This window comes from Tenebrio molitor, chromosome 7 (genome assembly GCF_963966145.1).
Source record: "Tenebrio molitor chromosome 7, icTenMoli1.1, whole genome shotgun sequence".
Lineage (NCBI taxonomy): Eukaryota > Metazoa > Arthropoda > Insecta > Coleoptera > Tenebrionidae > Tenebrio > Tenebrio molitor.
In genome coordinates, this window is record NC_091052.1 from 1,250,897 (window position 1) to 1,265,431 (window position 14,535).

At 36.7% G+C, this 14,535-nt stretch overlaps 2 protein-coding genes across 2 annotated transcripts in view; one reads left to right on the forward strand and one right to left on the reverse strand.

Annotated features, from left to right (window-relative positions):
- LOC138135799 (Kv channel-interacting protein 4) overlaps positions 1 to 13,878 on the reverse strand; it is a 200,175-nt gene extending 186,297 nt beyond the window's left edge. Inside the window, exon 1 of the mRNA XM_069054695.1 lies at positions 13,861 to 13,878. The gene's annotated coding sequence lies outside the window, so the exon portion shown is untranslated. The remainder of the gene's footprint in view (positions 1 to 13,860) is intronic.
- LOC138134899 (uncharacterized) lies at positions 4,236 to 6,793 on the forward strand. The gene is made up of 4 exons (XM_069053487.1): positions 4,236 to 4,702; positions 5,119 to 5,372; positions 5,873 to 6,010; positions 6,074 to 6,793. The coding sequence occupies exons 1-4, from the start codon at positions 4,459 to 4,461 to the stop codon at positions 6,425 to 6,427; spliced, it is 990 nt and encodes a 329-aa protein (XP_068909588.1). The 5' UTR covers positions 4,236 to 4,458; the 3' UTR covers positions 6,428 to 6,793.
- Positions 13,879 to 14,535: the final 657 nt, after the last annotated feature.

Genomic DNA, 14,535 nt, shown 5'->3' on the forward strand with positions numbered 1-14,535 from the left:
TGCACTTGCGGTTTGGGGAAAATACACTATTAGAAGGAGCCAATTAACATTTTTAATGACCCCACAATGTCAATATCTAATACAACTTTCTGTGATTTCCGTTTTTTGTCTGCTAGGGCTGTCCAAATCATTTTGATGGTCATCAACATTTAAAAAGTTATGCACTCCGAATCACAATATTTACTTAAATGAATAATTGCAGCAATTACTGTTTCTTCCAAAGAACACTAACACAGCTGTTCAATTTTTTTCTTCATTTTTTTTAACCAACTGTCGTCTAGAGTCAATTGTCATGTCAGCACCATTTAGTAAAACGAACAAATACCAAAAAAGCTAATGAATAAATAAAGGCAACTCAGATTTCAAAATTTGATTCCCAACAGCTTATTCATATCTCGAAAAATATTGAAAAAATTCAAAATTCATTCAAAATAGAATGTAATAAGACTCTTATACAATTTGGCCAGTCTAGGTATTTAAGGTAAAGTAGAGGTGCTGGATTCTCTCATGGTTTGTGACCTTGGAAATATTCTATACAAAGGATTTGCTGTCTCAAGAAATTAAATTCAGATGTATTTGTAGTTTTTCAGGATTTGCAAACTTTTTTCAGACAACTTTATCTAAAGTAATGCGCCCTTCATCTCATAAAACATATTAATTTTCGTTCAGGCTTATCAAAATTGTAATTGAATCCTCCTTTGACTTTTGACATTTGGAATTTTGTCTTTTCACCCAAAAACGATTTTCACCTTTTCAAAAATTTGCACAATCTTTTCTAAATTATTTGTCATGTCAGCATCATCTAGTAAAACGAACAAATACCAAAAAAGCTAATGAATAAATAAAGGCAACTCAGATTTCAAAATTTGATTCCAACAGCTTATTCATATCTCGAAAAATATTGAAAAAATTCAAAATTCATTCAATATAGAATGTAATAAGACTCTTATACAATTTGGCCAGTCTAGGTATTTAAGGCTAAGTAGAGGTGTTGGATTCTCTCATGGGCTGTGACCTTGGAAATATTCTATACAAAGGATTTGCTGTCTCAAGAAATTAAATTCAGATGTATTTGTAGTTTTTCAGGATTTGCAAACTTTTTTCAGACAACTTTGGTGGGATTATCTACATTCTTTGCAAAAGTGACGAAAATATACATTTTTACCTAAATCATCTTTATTCAAAGTAAGGGTGCTAATGCTCCCTTCATCTCATAAAACATATTAATTTTCGTTCAGGCTTATCAAAATTGTAATTGATTCCTCCTTTGACTTTTGACATTTGGAATTTTGTCTTTTCACCCAAAAACGATTTTCACCTTTTCAAAAACTTGCACAATCTTTTCTAAATTATTTGTCATGTCAGCATTATTTAGTAAAACGAACAAATACGAAAATTTCAAAATTTGATTGCAAAGATTTTTCCCAACAGCTTATTCATATCTCCAAAAATACTGAAAACATTCAAAATTCATTCAAAATAGAACAATTTGGCCAGTCTAGGTATTTAAAGTAAAGTAGAGGTGTTGGATTCTCTCATGGGCTGTGACCTTGGAAATATTCTATCCTACAAAGGATTCGGTGTCTCAAGAAATTAAAGTCAGATGTATTTGTAGTTTTCCAGGATTTGCAAACTTTTTTCAGACAACTTTAGTGGGATTATCTACATTGTTTGCAAAAGTGACGAAAAGATACATTTATCTAAATCATTTTTATCCAAAGTAAGGGTGCGCCCTTTATCTCATAAAACATATTAATTTTCGTTCAGGCTTATCAAAATTGTGATTCCTCCTTTGACTTTTGACATTTGGAATTTTGCCTTTTCGCCCAAAAACGATTTTCACGTTTTCAAAAATTTGCACAATCTTTTCTAATTGTATTTTTGTTCGCTCAGGAGTTTAGCCTCGAGTCTCAACATTGACTTACGATTTTAATAATTTTTATAATTTTTCCATGATTCCAAGTCACGACTCTGGTACTGCTTTCACTCCCATCCGTGTAATAAATTGCGATTTTTTAAACTTGCCTCCGACCTTACCATCCCGATCGAAATCAGTAAATAGATACAATTGATCATCTAATTGCATGAAGTTTTTTCCACAACGGGTTGTGACCCATCTTCGTGAAAAATCCCACAAACCACACGTTCAAATCCAAATATTCCCCTGGTAGATGCAATGCGTAATGATTGGTTTTTCTTAGACCAGCCAGTTCTTTCGTGACGGTACGACCATTGTCATTTGTGATTGATCAGTACGGAATTTTTGAACAAAACCTGCAGGAAAGCGATACATGAAATGTGCAAATAGGAGTGAATCGTACCGTACCATTAAGTGGAAGGAAAAAATGCCGTGTCATAAACGAGATCTAACCGTACCACCGGCAGGTCCATAGGTTGAAAACGGTTCTAAATCCGTATTGCACAAGTACAAACAAATATACAAGAAATCTTTAGTCTATTACACCTTGCAAGGTCGACCACGAACAATGAATCATTTATTCATTACCTAATTATACACCTGCCATTTATTTGCAATAAAAGTTACCAACTGAATGCAGGGATTCCCTATTCTTTCCGAAGCCGAGTTAAAATTGTTTAAACAACTATAAAATCTTGTCCAAACATTTCGACTGCGAGTGATATTTCGGCGCGTGCAAGTTTCAACTTGATTTCTTCTCACGCGCCGACATCATTTCTGTTTGCATATGTTATTTGAATATTTATTTTTGTTTTATACCTGCACATTATTACGTGAATTAGCATCTTATAAAGGCTTTGTTACAAACAGGCGCTAAAATTAGACGCTTCCATTTCCGAACTACGCGCGTTACTGTTGTTATTGTATTTTTCAATTTGAATTAAGCTCGCGATCAAATAACAACAAACACAGATAATGTTTATGTTGAATGTCATGACGCTATGATTTTTATAAAAATAAAATGAAAGGGGGTAAATGTCAAAATTATACAGTTACAACAATTAACACTCAGACGCATTTGCAGATAAAACTATTATTATTTTGTTTGTGCAGATTAGAAAGATGCAACGGGCACATCTGGAAATGTAATCTCTCAGAAAACCAAATATTTATGTAACCAATTATCTCGGTATTTAATAAAATTGTGCAAAATTTTGTAACTGCGCGATCCGTGAGGTGTCAAATTTCCGAGAATTGTTCCGGTGTTTCTTCTTATTCTCTGTGTGGAAAATCGTTAGGATTTTACACATTTCGTGACGCGATGTATGTCATTCACCTCTTTTACACTGGAATTAATTTGTGTTTTTTTCTATCAAATAAATGAAAGTGTATTATCACCAGTTGATGACTCGGCATTTTATCAATTTTAACACATCTTCTGCGATATCCATAAAACTGCAAATCAGCGTATTTGTTTGTTAAAAAAAATCATCTTTACACAGTGAATCAAACTGGAAGATTTATACACTTACCGCATTATGTGGCGAAGTTTCGCAACAAACAAAATTCATGTCATTAATTAAATAACTTGTGTGCGTTAACGCCAGCGTTGTTTATTTGTTTTTTGCGAAAAATTTTTCATGACACAGAGCCAACAGCGTCAAGGTTTGGTGGAAGAAAATGTTTAGAATTCGAGAGCTCCCCATGAATGGAAATGGACCTTCCCGGTGATCAATATATTTATTGTTGCGGATCCACCCATCACTCCCCCATCATAATCCTACATAATCTATTTTCGTGAATCATTCAATAAAATTTTTAACGATGCACCACTCTACGTCAGACAAGAAAAAGAATATTTTTTTGTTCGTGATTAACATTGGCGGCGGCGGCGGAGTTTTTTGAGCCATATAGGATTACATTCGTGACGCGACTCGATTAACGCAACTTGTTGGTGCTGAGAGTGGCGGAATTCTGAAAATTCTTACGTGGTGGCGGCGTCGATTTCCGATATTCGATGAAATGCGAACCTAACCACCACGATAAGAGATACGGGGTGTAGCGGTATAGTCGACGCGACCGCTTCGAGGGTGAAACCCGGACCGTAGACGACTTACGTAAATTACGGCATGTGTGGTTAATAATGTCGAGGTCAGTGCGACTGTTGTGAGTACGTAGTTGTTCTGAAAACAGACGTCCAGAGAGACGATCACCCGGAAATCGTAGCCGATAATTTGTGTGGTGGGGGTCGCTTTATACAATTATGAATGAAAGGAGGAGTTTCATGGGACAGACACACCCTCTAGCATAAATAGTTCGTCAGTTTACGCTTTGACCACTAGCAGAATGTTGTGTTAAGTCTGACAGACGTACCGACACTGACGATCGGAGTTCGCCGTTGTCGACACATTGTAAACAGAAGTTAGCCGAGTCCTCTAGTCCATGGTGCTCGCAGCCGGTGAAGAGCTTTTCGGTGATTTCAACGCGCGACGAGTTTTTGCTCGATTTTTTTCGATTCGCCAAAAGAAATTTCGTGAACGATGGAGATGTGCACCGCTCAAGGTCACCTCGTGGGGATGTTGGACCGCGACCAAAGGACCGCCAAATTGTGCTGTTTTGACAGGTTGTGCGCGGTGTTTGTGAAAAAATACGAAAATCTGCCCGAGCAGACTGTACGAACGAGACGAAATAAAACGATTAGTCACCGGTCCGTTCCGGGAAGGACGAGTCCACACTCCTCCTGCAAAACCAGGAAAAATGGGCACTTCTGGAAGAGTTTACACAGTAAGTCGAACACGGTTTACCAACGATTGATATGTATAACGATAGGCGGAGCGATCAACAGGTGGCCAATAGCGCGCGGCATCACCGGAACCCGCCGCGGATCAAACTATCAATAATCCTACCGTCGCGCTAAGCGATTTTTTTCGCGCACACACTGTAGTACCTGGTCCCAACTAATTGGGCCAGTGATTCACGAATTGTGATGCATCGGAAAGTTTGTTGACTCAAATCGATTCTCTCTTGCATACCTCGACACGCGTGTCGCGGCCACCTCTTCACCATCCAATTAACCCAAGATTTTTCGGCTTGACGCGAAATTCGGTGGTCATGGCGAGGTCTGGTTCTCACGCTGCGGACGGCGGCGTGTTTGAGCACCGAGCGACCAAATATTGTAACACGTATGTGTGTTCTTGCAGGACTAAAACACGCCCTAATCGTCGGAGCTTACCTAAGCCTGCTCACGTTTCCCAGCACTTCGTCAGCGCCGACGATCCAGAAGTCGATGTCGTCGAGGGAGACCGCCGAACCCAAGTGGCTGAATCCGTGCGGGATGGGCGGCGTGAACGGCGCCGCTCCCGGCCATGGCATCCCCGACGCCCAGCTGATCAACATGATCGTCCGCCAGGCCCACATCGCCGAAGCCAAAGCGAAGACGTTCAAGGAAGAGTTTGTAAGTATCCGACCTTGCGACACCAGACGGTCTGACGCCGATGTACACGAACGCGGCGATCGCGACGCTCTGCAGAGGAAGTGAGGGACACGTTCTTCTGGTCCTTCTGGAATTGCACCCGCTTCCTCTTAACAAATTGATTGTCGTCGAACAATAGTTAGCTATTAACGACGGAGGAAAACGGACACGATTTTACCGGATGTGACAAAGACGCAAAGTATTTGTATCCGATGGAACGAGAAGGCTTATAGACGCTCCAAGAGCCAACGAAAGAGACGAAAAATATGATAGTGTGTAATCAGACATCAACGGACGGCATAATATAATACCGATCGCGCATACTAATCAACCTCTAGTAATAATAAGCTGAGCCAGTTAATCATTCTTTCAATGCAAGAACTTTAATTTTCGGTTCGTCGAAATCAGAAGGGTCCAATTGTTAAAAACGCTTTCCCAGAACTCGATCAACTATGTAATTGTCAACTTCTCTCTCGTTGCAGGCCGAGAAAAAATTCAACACGAACGTTGCACAACTCAAACTCTATTACGCCCCGCACGACTACGAATGGCTTCCCACAACGAAAATCCCCAAAAAATTAGACGGAGCTGTGGACCCCGAGCATTTAAAATCCTTAGAGGTAAATTGCGCTTCATCTTTTCCCATTTTCCCTACGATACTAATTCGTTTTCTTCTGTCACAGTTCAAACCGACGTTACTGGAAGTGTACGTTTCTCTTCAAAAAATCGCCGTCGGTGTGGAGCAGATGGTTTGGGACGAAGAAGACAGAAACGGACCTTTAAAGTCTTCGCTCATCGAAACCGAAAATTACTTGGGCTCGTTGCTGTGCGAAATACACACGGCCATTATTGAGAAGGAACTGACAGTCGAGGAGACCGTCACTCGAGACATCATGAAGGAAGAGCTCCGAAAAAATTTGGACAACACAGGCAGAAACATCAGAGACTGGATCATCTACAGAGATTATCTCAACATGCTCCAGTACATCATTCAGGTATTTGACCACTTCAAGGCGAATCTCCCGTCGAGCGATTAGAGCTTTTGAGAACCACTGACATGGAATGGCCTTTTGGCATTTGACATTACTGGAATAGTATTTCAAGTATTTAACGAATCTCCCGTCGAGCGATTAGGAAACTTTTGAGAACCACTGACTCACAATGGTCTTTTGCCATTTGACATGTACTCGAATACTTAGTATTTGACATTATTTAATAGTAAATTAATTTATTTTCTAATTTTAATTTATATTTGTATATAGAGTGTACTATTATATTATCTCGATTATAAAATGTATCGCAAAATTCACACGACTTTCAAATTTATCATTTGACTGTTGTATAGTTATAGAATCGCTGTGATAAACTAAAATATGAATAAAGTATTTTTGTGTTTTTTTTAATACCTGTTTAATTTTCTCTTTACCTCTCTAATGATGAAAACAAATATTATCTTCCTGCGGTTTAGTGACACTTTTGTGTCAACTCACCGTCACAGTCGTCACTGCCGACGATTTAGAGTCCAGTGCACCAAATCAAAACAAATATTTGCACTTATCGATACTTAACTGTTGTTTCGATATCAGTGGCGTAGGCGAAAACCGGCGAGAAAGCTCCCAAAAAAATCACTCACTGTTTAATTCCTAACGATATCGATTTAGTCATCGCCCTTGACCATAACCTCATTCCGCAGAATGTAAATTTTTTCGGGAAATAACAACTCGATATTGACCCCGAAAGACCCTGTTGTCCGTTGCATATGACGACATTTTCACCTAATTACGCTATTCTGGCTTATCGGAAATAATAGAATTACGTCAAACTGTTAACTCCCGTGTCAATGCATATCATAATATTAGTGTAATTTATGATAATTTTCCAGTTAACGCTCGCGGTTTTACAGCGGTCCTCAAAGATGGCGCACAACGCATCTCCTGGAAGTCCTAATCTGGAAAAACCAGTACCAGGGTACTTCTCCTGTCATGCAAGACATGTACAGTTACTCCGAGTGATGATTCAAATTATTGTTATTATTAGATTTTTTCCACTTGAACTGGAGACTCACATCTGAAACCTGAAGAAGCATTTCAGATTTCTCTTGAACAATTGCCAAGCCACAAAAAAAATGTCGCCTTTTCGAGTCTTAAAATAGACTGTCCGTAATTGACTTGATTTTTTTTTAAACAAATTTGTTCCAAATGGTGACATGGTACTACTGGAAAATCCAAATTTAGCCGGATGACCCACGGTAATATTGTTGATTAATCAAACGCTCTAAAATGGGCTTTTAAATGATGTGTGCTAGTGCAAAATCGTGAAGTATATCACGTTAGCCAGACACAAATTTTGTTCTATTTATATCTGGCCTTGGAACGAGGTAAATGAAACCATCAATTTCAAATACATATACCTACCGCAACAATTTGATTTTATGGAAGGTTATTAAAAGTGCGCGCTCTAATCGTGTGGCACTTTCGTCGTGACAGAACCAATTGATTTTGGATTTTTCCGAGCGTCCCACGCCGATTCAGTAGACCCAAATCGGGTGAAAAAGGGAGGCGTTCCGCGAATGATGTGGGGGGTTCGTTGCATAAGACCAGTTCCAGTTATCTGAGCGGCCGTGCAGTTTTCTACTAATTCAGAAATGTCTAATTGGCATCATTAACTAAAAGAATAACCGTGTTCCATTAATGTCACTATCGGGACCGCGATTATAGCCAATATCCAGCGTATGAGTGATGTGGGCCCGACCATTGCCAAGGTGATCTGTCAATGCCCGAATGCGTCATTCCGCGAAGAGACTGCTCCGTTCCCACGAACTTGTTACCTATTCCATGAAAATGCCGATTCTTTCGAGCGAGAGCCATCCTACCTACCTACCTTTGGCCCGCGATTCAAATAAAGCGACGTTGCCACAGCGATGGATTTTCCTCGGAGTCGCGATATCTTGACCTCCGACACTTGTCGCATGGAGATAAGAGCGATTTAAGTGTGTCAGAGAGGGGATCTACCGTATCGATGACAAATACTTCTAGTATGCGACCTCCCATGTATCGACACAATCTAATATTTTATAGATTCGTGACGGCACCGGAGTGAGTAAATTTGATTACCGAAAGTGAGAACATGTTGCACAATTTTTGACAAATCCCGGTGACAATAGGCGTCGCCAATAAATGGATAAAGTGAATATGATGCTACGTCATCGATTTAGACGAGCGTCATCGAGTGGCCGCCTGTTCACCTTTTAATTAAATGTTGTCAATGGGCTTTTATCGCTTTTATGAAGAAGTTGTCATCGCGCAAAATAAAACTGATTTATCGGCAGGCTCGTTAAGAGTACCAATTGAAGCTTCCGACGACTTTGATTCGGACTTTTTGCTCAAATGAAAAAAGCTTAGCATATACATATCTACTTACATATATTTTTTTTAAACGAAAATGTTTTGAATATTTGTAATGATTTAAATTTTTCAGATGCATATTTGCATATCTAACTGTTCTTATAGTTTATGGTCAAAAATTTTTTTCAAAATTTGAACTTGAAAAACTTTGAACTGTATAAACAAGTTTCATTGAATGGTAATCATTTAAACATAATAAAAACATACGATCTATAATAGTTATTTACTCCTTATAAGGTTAGGTATTTAGACTCATTATCCTGATTAGATATGAAATTTTTGTTAGATTAGCATTTCTTCTTAGTTTATAAATAAAAGTGATTTGATTAGCAGCAGCAGTTTAAGAATTTTTTTCGTCATGTAAAAAACATATTTGACAATTTGTGTGCTTAAAGTGATCATACAGGATGTGGCAGTTAAGATGAGTATATGTTTTCATTATCTGTAGGAATTATTCGTAGTTTAAGATTCATTAGTAAAATTTATTAAAATCTAAAGTTTACTTTTTAACGTTGAACGGCCATCTTGCTATTTTTTATTTTGACATCTGTCATCCATGCACACGGGCGACTCGTGTTACAGCACAGTGGCACCGGTTAAATATTAGGTAATAATTTCGTTATTTCGCTTTTTTGAAAGATTTTTTTTAATAGGGATAACTTAATTATGTATTAAGGCCACCTGTGGACATTTTAACTCCTAGGATTTGAAGTGTTTCAAGTTCAGTTACAAAAAAAGGCCTTTCAACTGATTTTTTTTTCGAAATTCTTCACCTTATTTCGGCTTCTTTATCAGAGGTTAAAGAAGAAGTATTTTATATTCTACTTGAAAGATGTTTATGGTGAAGGTTTATTAAAGTTTGATGTTTCATCTTCCAACTACTTCTGATAGAGACCACATTGAAGTTTAATTTTTAACGAATCACAATAAATGTCAGATTTTAACTTCATTTGACCATAAAATAATGGCTAACATAAATATTATTTGTTACTGGTTCTTGTGCCATAAATTTTCCTGTGACATTGCTGTAAACGGTCAATGAATAAAATATCGTTCTGCATCTGCCAAAAAATAATTCCATATTTATATTAACGAACAGTTTGAGTGAGTGAGTGATTAACACGCAGAGAATTAATTTTCCAGATCCATCGTGATTCTGCTGGGAAATCAATTAAAATATCATTATTTAAACAAACCAGAAGCTACTAGTTACTGAATAATTTAAGCGGAATTCCCTTCTGAATCTGATTATTACGCGGTCTCTGCAATTTGTTGAGATCTTTTTGCGTCAGTTTTAATGTATTTTTTAACAGTAATTGTAAAAATTCCTTGGAGATGTACCTGAAGAACGAGCAACGTAAAATTTTTAGAAGTTGTTAAAAATGTGCCAGTTAATTGGTTAATAATATTGAGGCTCAAGTATGGCGTCTTAATTAGCAGCTCATTAATTGTGAAGAAGAGAGAGAAGAAGCGAGGTATTGCTCAAACCTCTTTTTGCTTTTAGTGTGGATATTTTTCAGTTCGTGTTTCGTGAGATGCAGCAATTATGAGCTATCGATGTCGACATACGCCATCAGAGACTATTTGTCGTCGAAGGAGCGTTCAAATATTTATTTATAAGTACCGTCTGAAGAACAAAGCGGTAACTTTCAAAGTCCATATTGTCATTTTGTAAAACATATTTCGGTGCAATTCGTCCGGTCGCCGAGAAAAAAAGCACACGCACGCAAGAAGAGACAAAAAGATGGTAAAAGAAGATATCCGAAAACTAACAAATGTAAAATGCAAATAACTTACAAAACGAACAGAGACTAAACCACAATCCAAATTTTTTATTGCATGTTAACATCAGAAACTACTCTACAAAAAAACCAACATAACTTTTACCTGTCGGTGTGGGATAAAGACTCCCGAAGGTAAGAAAAACAGAATGCGATCTGTGCTTTTCAGTGTGTTCGAGACTCGCCTCAGATTGTGTTATCAACAGTGGACATCGCTGGAAGGATGCAGCCAAACTGGTCACGGGGTCACCGAGAACTCCATTCAGGATTCTACGCCTTCACACAAAAATTTTATCGCCAGACCAATCCCCATCACACAAAATTCCAAAATTATTATAATCACCATATATTTTTTTAATCGGCCGAGCCATCAGCCGTCATTTAATTAATATTTATTAAAATGCCGAAAGGAGACATTCATTTTCTGGTCGTTTCCATTTTCGGGACCAGCACCCATGATTCGCGGCTTCCTACACGGTGAGGTACCGAATTCTAAACCCAAAATGGACATCCAATCGCACTAATTAGCCGAGGAATAAGTGACACAAAAATCTTTGTCAGGGATAATCCATCTAATTTTAAAATATGATATGATCCAAGACGTCAACACATTGGTAAAAATGATACGTTGTAATTTGATTCCTTCATTTAAAATTCAAAATTTCCGTCACAATAATTTGTTTCACATTCCTACTTCGATAAATTAAACTGCGGTTCAAATTACGATAAGAAATTTTGTTTTTGACGATTGCTTTTTTGTTTATCTGATATGTCGCCGCCAAAAAATGAACATTTCTTTGTCGACTGAGGTGCCGGTGTTTAAACTTGTGCAATGAAACGTAGATAAAATCAGTTTAGATTACGGTGGTTCCCCAGCAAAATTGATAATTTTAAAAAATAGCTTTATCAAAATTTTTGACCCAAATTCGTAACTGAGTCGTTCAAAAAGCATGACCTCGATTTGGTTGTTACTTAAATGTAGTAAAAAATTATGCAGTGAGTTATCTGAAGTGGTTATGTTTTCCAAGAAAAGCAAATAAAATTTGGCGAAACCGCGATAAAAAATTAAGTAAAGTCTATTCCATTGATAATTCGCTGGATGTTACGACATTATGAACTGAAAATCAGATAAAAATATTTACAACACTGACTTGGTGTTTCATGAATGAACAGATATGAGGAGTGGAATTTGATAAGGATGTTTGTCGATTGAGTAATGATTTCGTCGCCGATGAACTTGGTGATAAGGCGGCGACAGACGAAAAACTTCCCCCAGATTTGTCTCGATCGTGCCGGGATGTTCGATTATTGAAATCTGTTTAATGGAAATCCAGACATGTTTTACAGTTGGTTCGCCACCTACCTTCATTGGTATTCAGGGTCTAATTGACTTTATAGCATTGAAAATCCCTCAATAGAATGCGAAATGTTATATATCGTCGGCACCTTTTCATAAGGATATTTGAACACATTATGGACGATTTCGATAGTGATTTATGACTGTGGAGATTGGGTGATAAAGCCATCCTATACATAGGGGCAAAAGAGAAAAAAGAAGAGATTATTTGGTGGAACAGGTTCGGCGTAGGCAAAGTTTGGAAACAAAGAGGAGGCTGGCTGCTCGGGGCGATCCACCCCGTTAATCCCCAAGAGCTAATGGCCTGTGAGAAAATTAGTTGGTGACTTTATGGCACTAAGATTGTAAATAACTGAATAATTTGCAACAAAGAGAAAGTTGTTAATTCCAAATGCAGTTTCAGGTAGGTCCGGCTTAAACGACCAAAATGAACGCTTGATATATTGCTTTGGGAGAATAGTTTTAAAATCGCATCATGCAACCCACATAACTTAGATTCGATTGCACTCGTTCGGACCATTATTTGTTTTTCCCACCTGTCCGAGTGCAGTCTTGTAGATTTATATAGATTGCCAACACAAAACGGCTATGCACTTAACCGAATAATCTCAATGTTGTTCCTATACGGACCGACTGTATGTAAACCGCCATCCTCGGTCACGATTCCATTATTGATATAGGGACGCAGGTAAATTCCACATCCTTCCACATTAGCCACAATAATGATATTCAGTAGTGATAGCTGCTTACCTCAAGTGTCTACTAATCCAAATTAACAGCCAACATTGTTTCTTTTTGTTACCGATTTTTTTTTTTAAACTGACAAAAATTCTTGTCTTATGAAACATTATCTTATCGCTGTATCAACGCGTCAAAGTGCTTTACAAATTAATTCCTAATAAGGGTAATTAATAAGGTTTTCTGGATTATTTTTTAAAAACATCATTTTCAATTAGACGACAAAATGATATATTTGGAGACAACAAAAAAAATTATAAAATGTTTGTAGAATACATTTAAGATATCGCAAATTCCCAAGTGTCAAAAAATAATTTTTGTTAATAACTCATTAAATATTAGTCCTGTGTGAATATTTTTTTGACTATTTTCTATTGTTAACTCTGTTAGTTAACTTGTTACTTAGTTAGAATAGAAAAAGCTGTCACAGTGTAGTTATAAATGAAATCCTGCGTTGGAAAAATTAAACCGGTTAGAACAGTGTAAAGTTTGAATTTCCCGCCGTTTGACACGAATGACATTTCTTTATATTTAATCGGGACATAATTGAACATGTTTGTTTTCAACAAACGGTGCCCTTAGATATTTGCTTCGAGAATAGGAATCGTTAAGTTATGTTATTTTTAATGTAAAACATTGTAAAGAAACATTTTTTTAGCTCTAAATTTTAGGTTAGCTGTCATCGCGCTCCAATTAATCTACGCTTTAAAAAAGCGCAACAATTATTAACAATATCAAATTAGATAAAGAATTCAATTACATATTTATTGATGTTATTTAATTAATAAAAAATATAAATTATTTGTGAATGAATTAATTTTAATCAACAATTGAATATAATAAAAGTTATTTATTTAGAAGGACGGTGTTTCACATTTATAGGTGAAATATGTAGATAAATCCTGTTTACTGTAGATATGTATCATTGTTTGAATAGTTTTCTGCAGCTTTTTGTACACTTATCTGAACAAGCAACAAGTTAAAACAAGTAACAAACCAAAAATCAAGTTCAATGGCTTTTAGCTTTCGCAGAACAAATAAACTATTTTCTTAGAAAAAGTGAATTTGAAATTCAGAAAGCCTTTTTGTCGCGTCCATCAGGTAAAAATAACGAGCGATTTCATAATATTAAAATGTTTAATTTAAAAAATATCTTGTTAGTATGGCGAAAAATTAGAAACAAAGCTTACCTCATTTCAGAATGGAACCAGACATTCAGATTTAAATTATCCACAAGTTTCAACACACACCTGTTATTATAATTAAAATTAGAATAATGAGTTTAACAGATCCTTAAAAATGCACTACAACACAGGAATCACACGCTGTACTAAAATGCACTCAGAAAGGAGCAATTTCTTCCCATAACACTGACTTGCACAATATTACTGCTAGCTGTTCACTAATGACAACAATGGTCAGCTGCGTGGTAGCAGTTTAACTCAATTTTAAAGATAATACCTGCTGCCATTGCGTTGTTCATCGAGTTATCTCGGTGTGTCATTCATTATTAATAGCAATTCCGACAATTATAATTTTAACATTTGACTAATTTATAGCAACACCTGATAAAAAATCAATTCAATCAAAGATTTTAAAAATGGAGTACACTAAATGCTTTAACTGTTGTGGAAAAAATTAAAAGTGCCTGTTATCACATTCACTCTGACACTGAAATTTGCACAACCGTTTCACAAAGTTTAACATGATTTAATCCAATATAATTATACCTGACGTATATAATTGTACAACATTCACCTTGCGATATTTATTTTTTTGCGTCAATTTAAATAATTAACTGGACAAGATATGTTAATTAAAAAAAATCAGTTATTTTCAATAATTTAGTACATATAAAACTCCTA

Bases quoted from the DNA above. Each gene is read 5' to 3' on its own strand.
- LOC138134899 (XM_069053487.1), top strand. From the start codon at position 4,459: ATGGAGATGTGCACCGCTCAAGGTCACCTCGTGGGGATGTTGGACCGC. The intron at 4,703-5,118 runs GTAAGTCGAACA...GTGTTCTTGCAG, and splicing joins CTTCTGGAAGAGTTTACACA to GACTAAAACACGCCCTAATC. The intron at 5,373-5,872 runs GTAAGTATCCGA...CTCTCGTTGCAG, and splicing joins AGACGTTCAAGGAAGAGTTT to GCCGAGAAAAAATTCAACAC.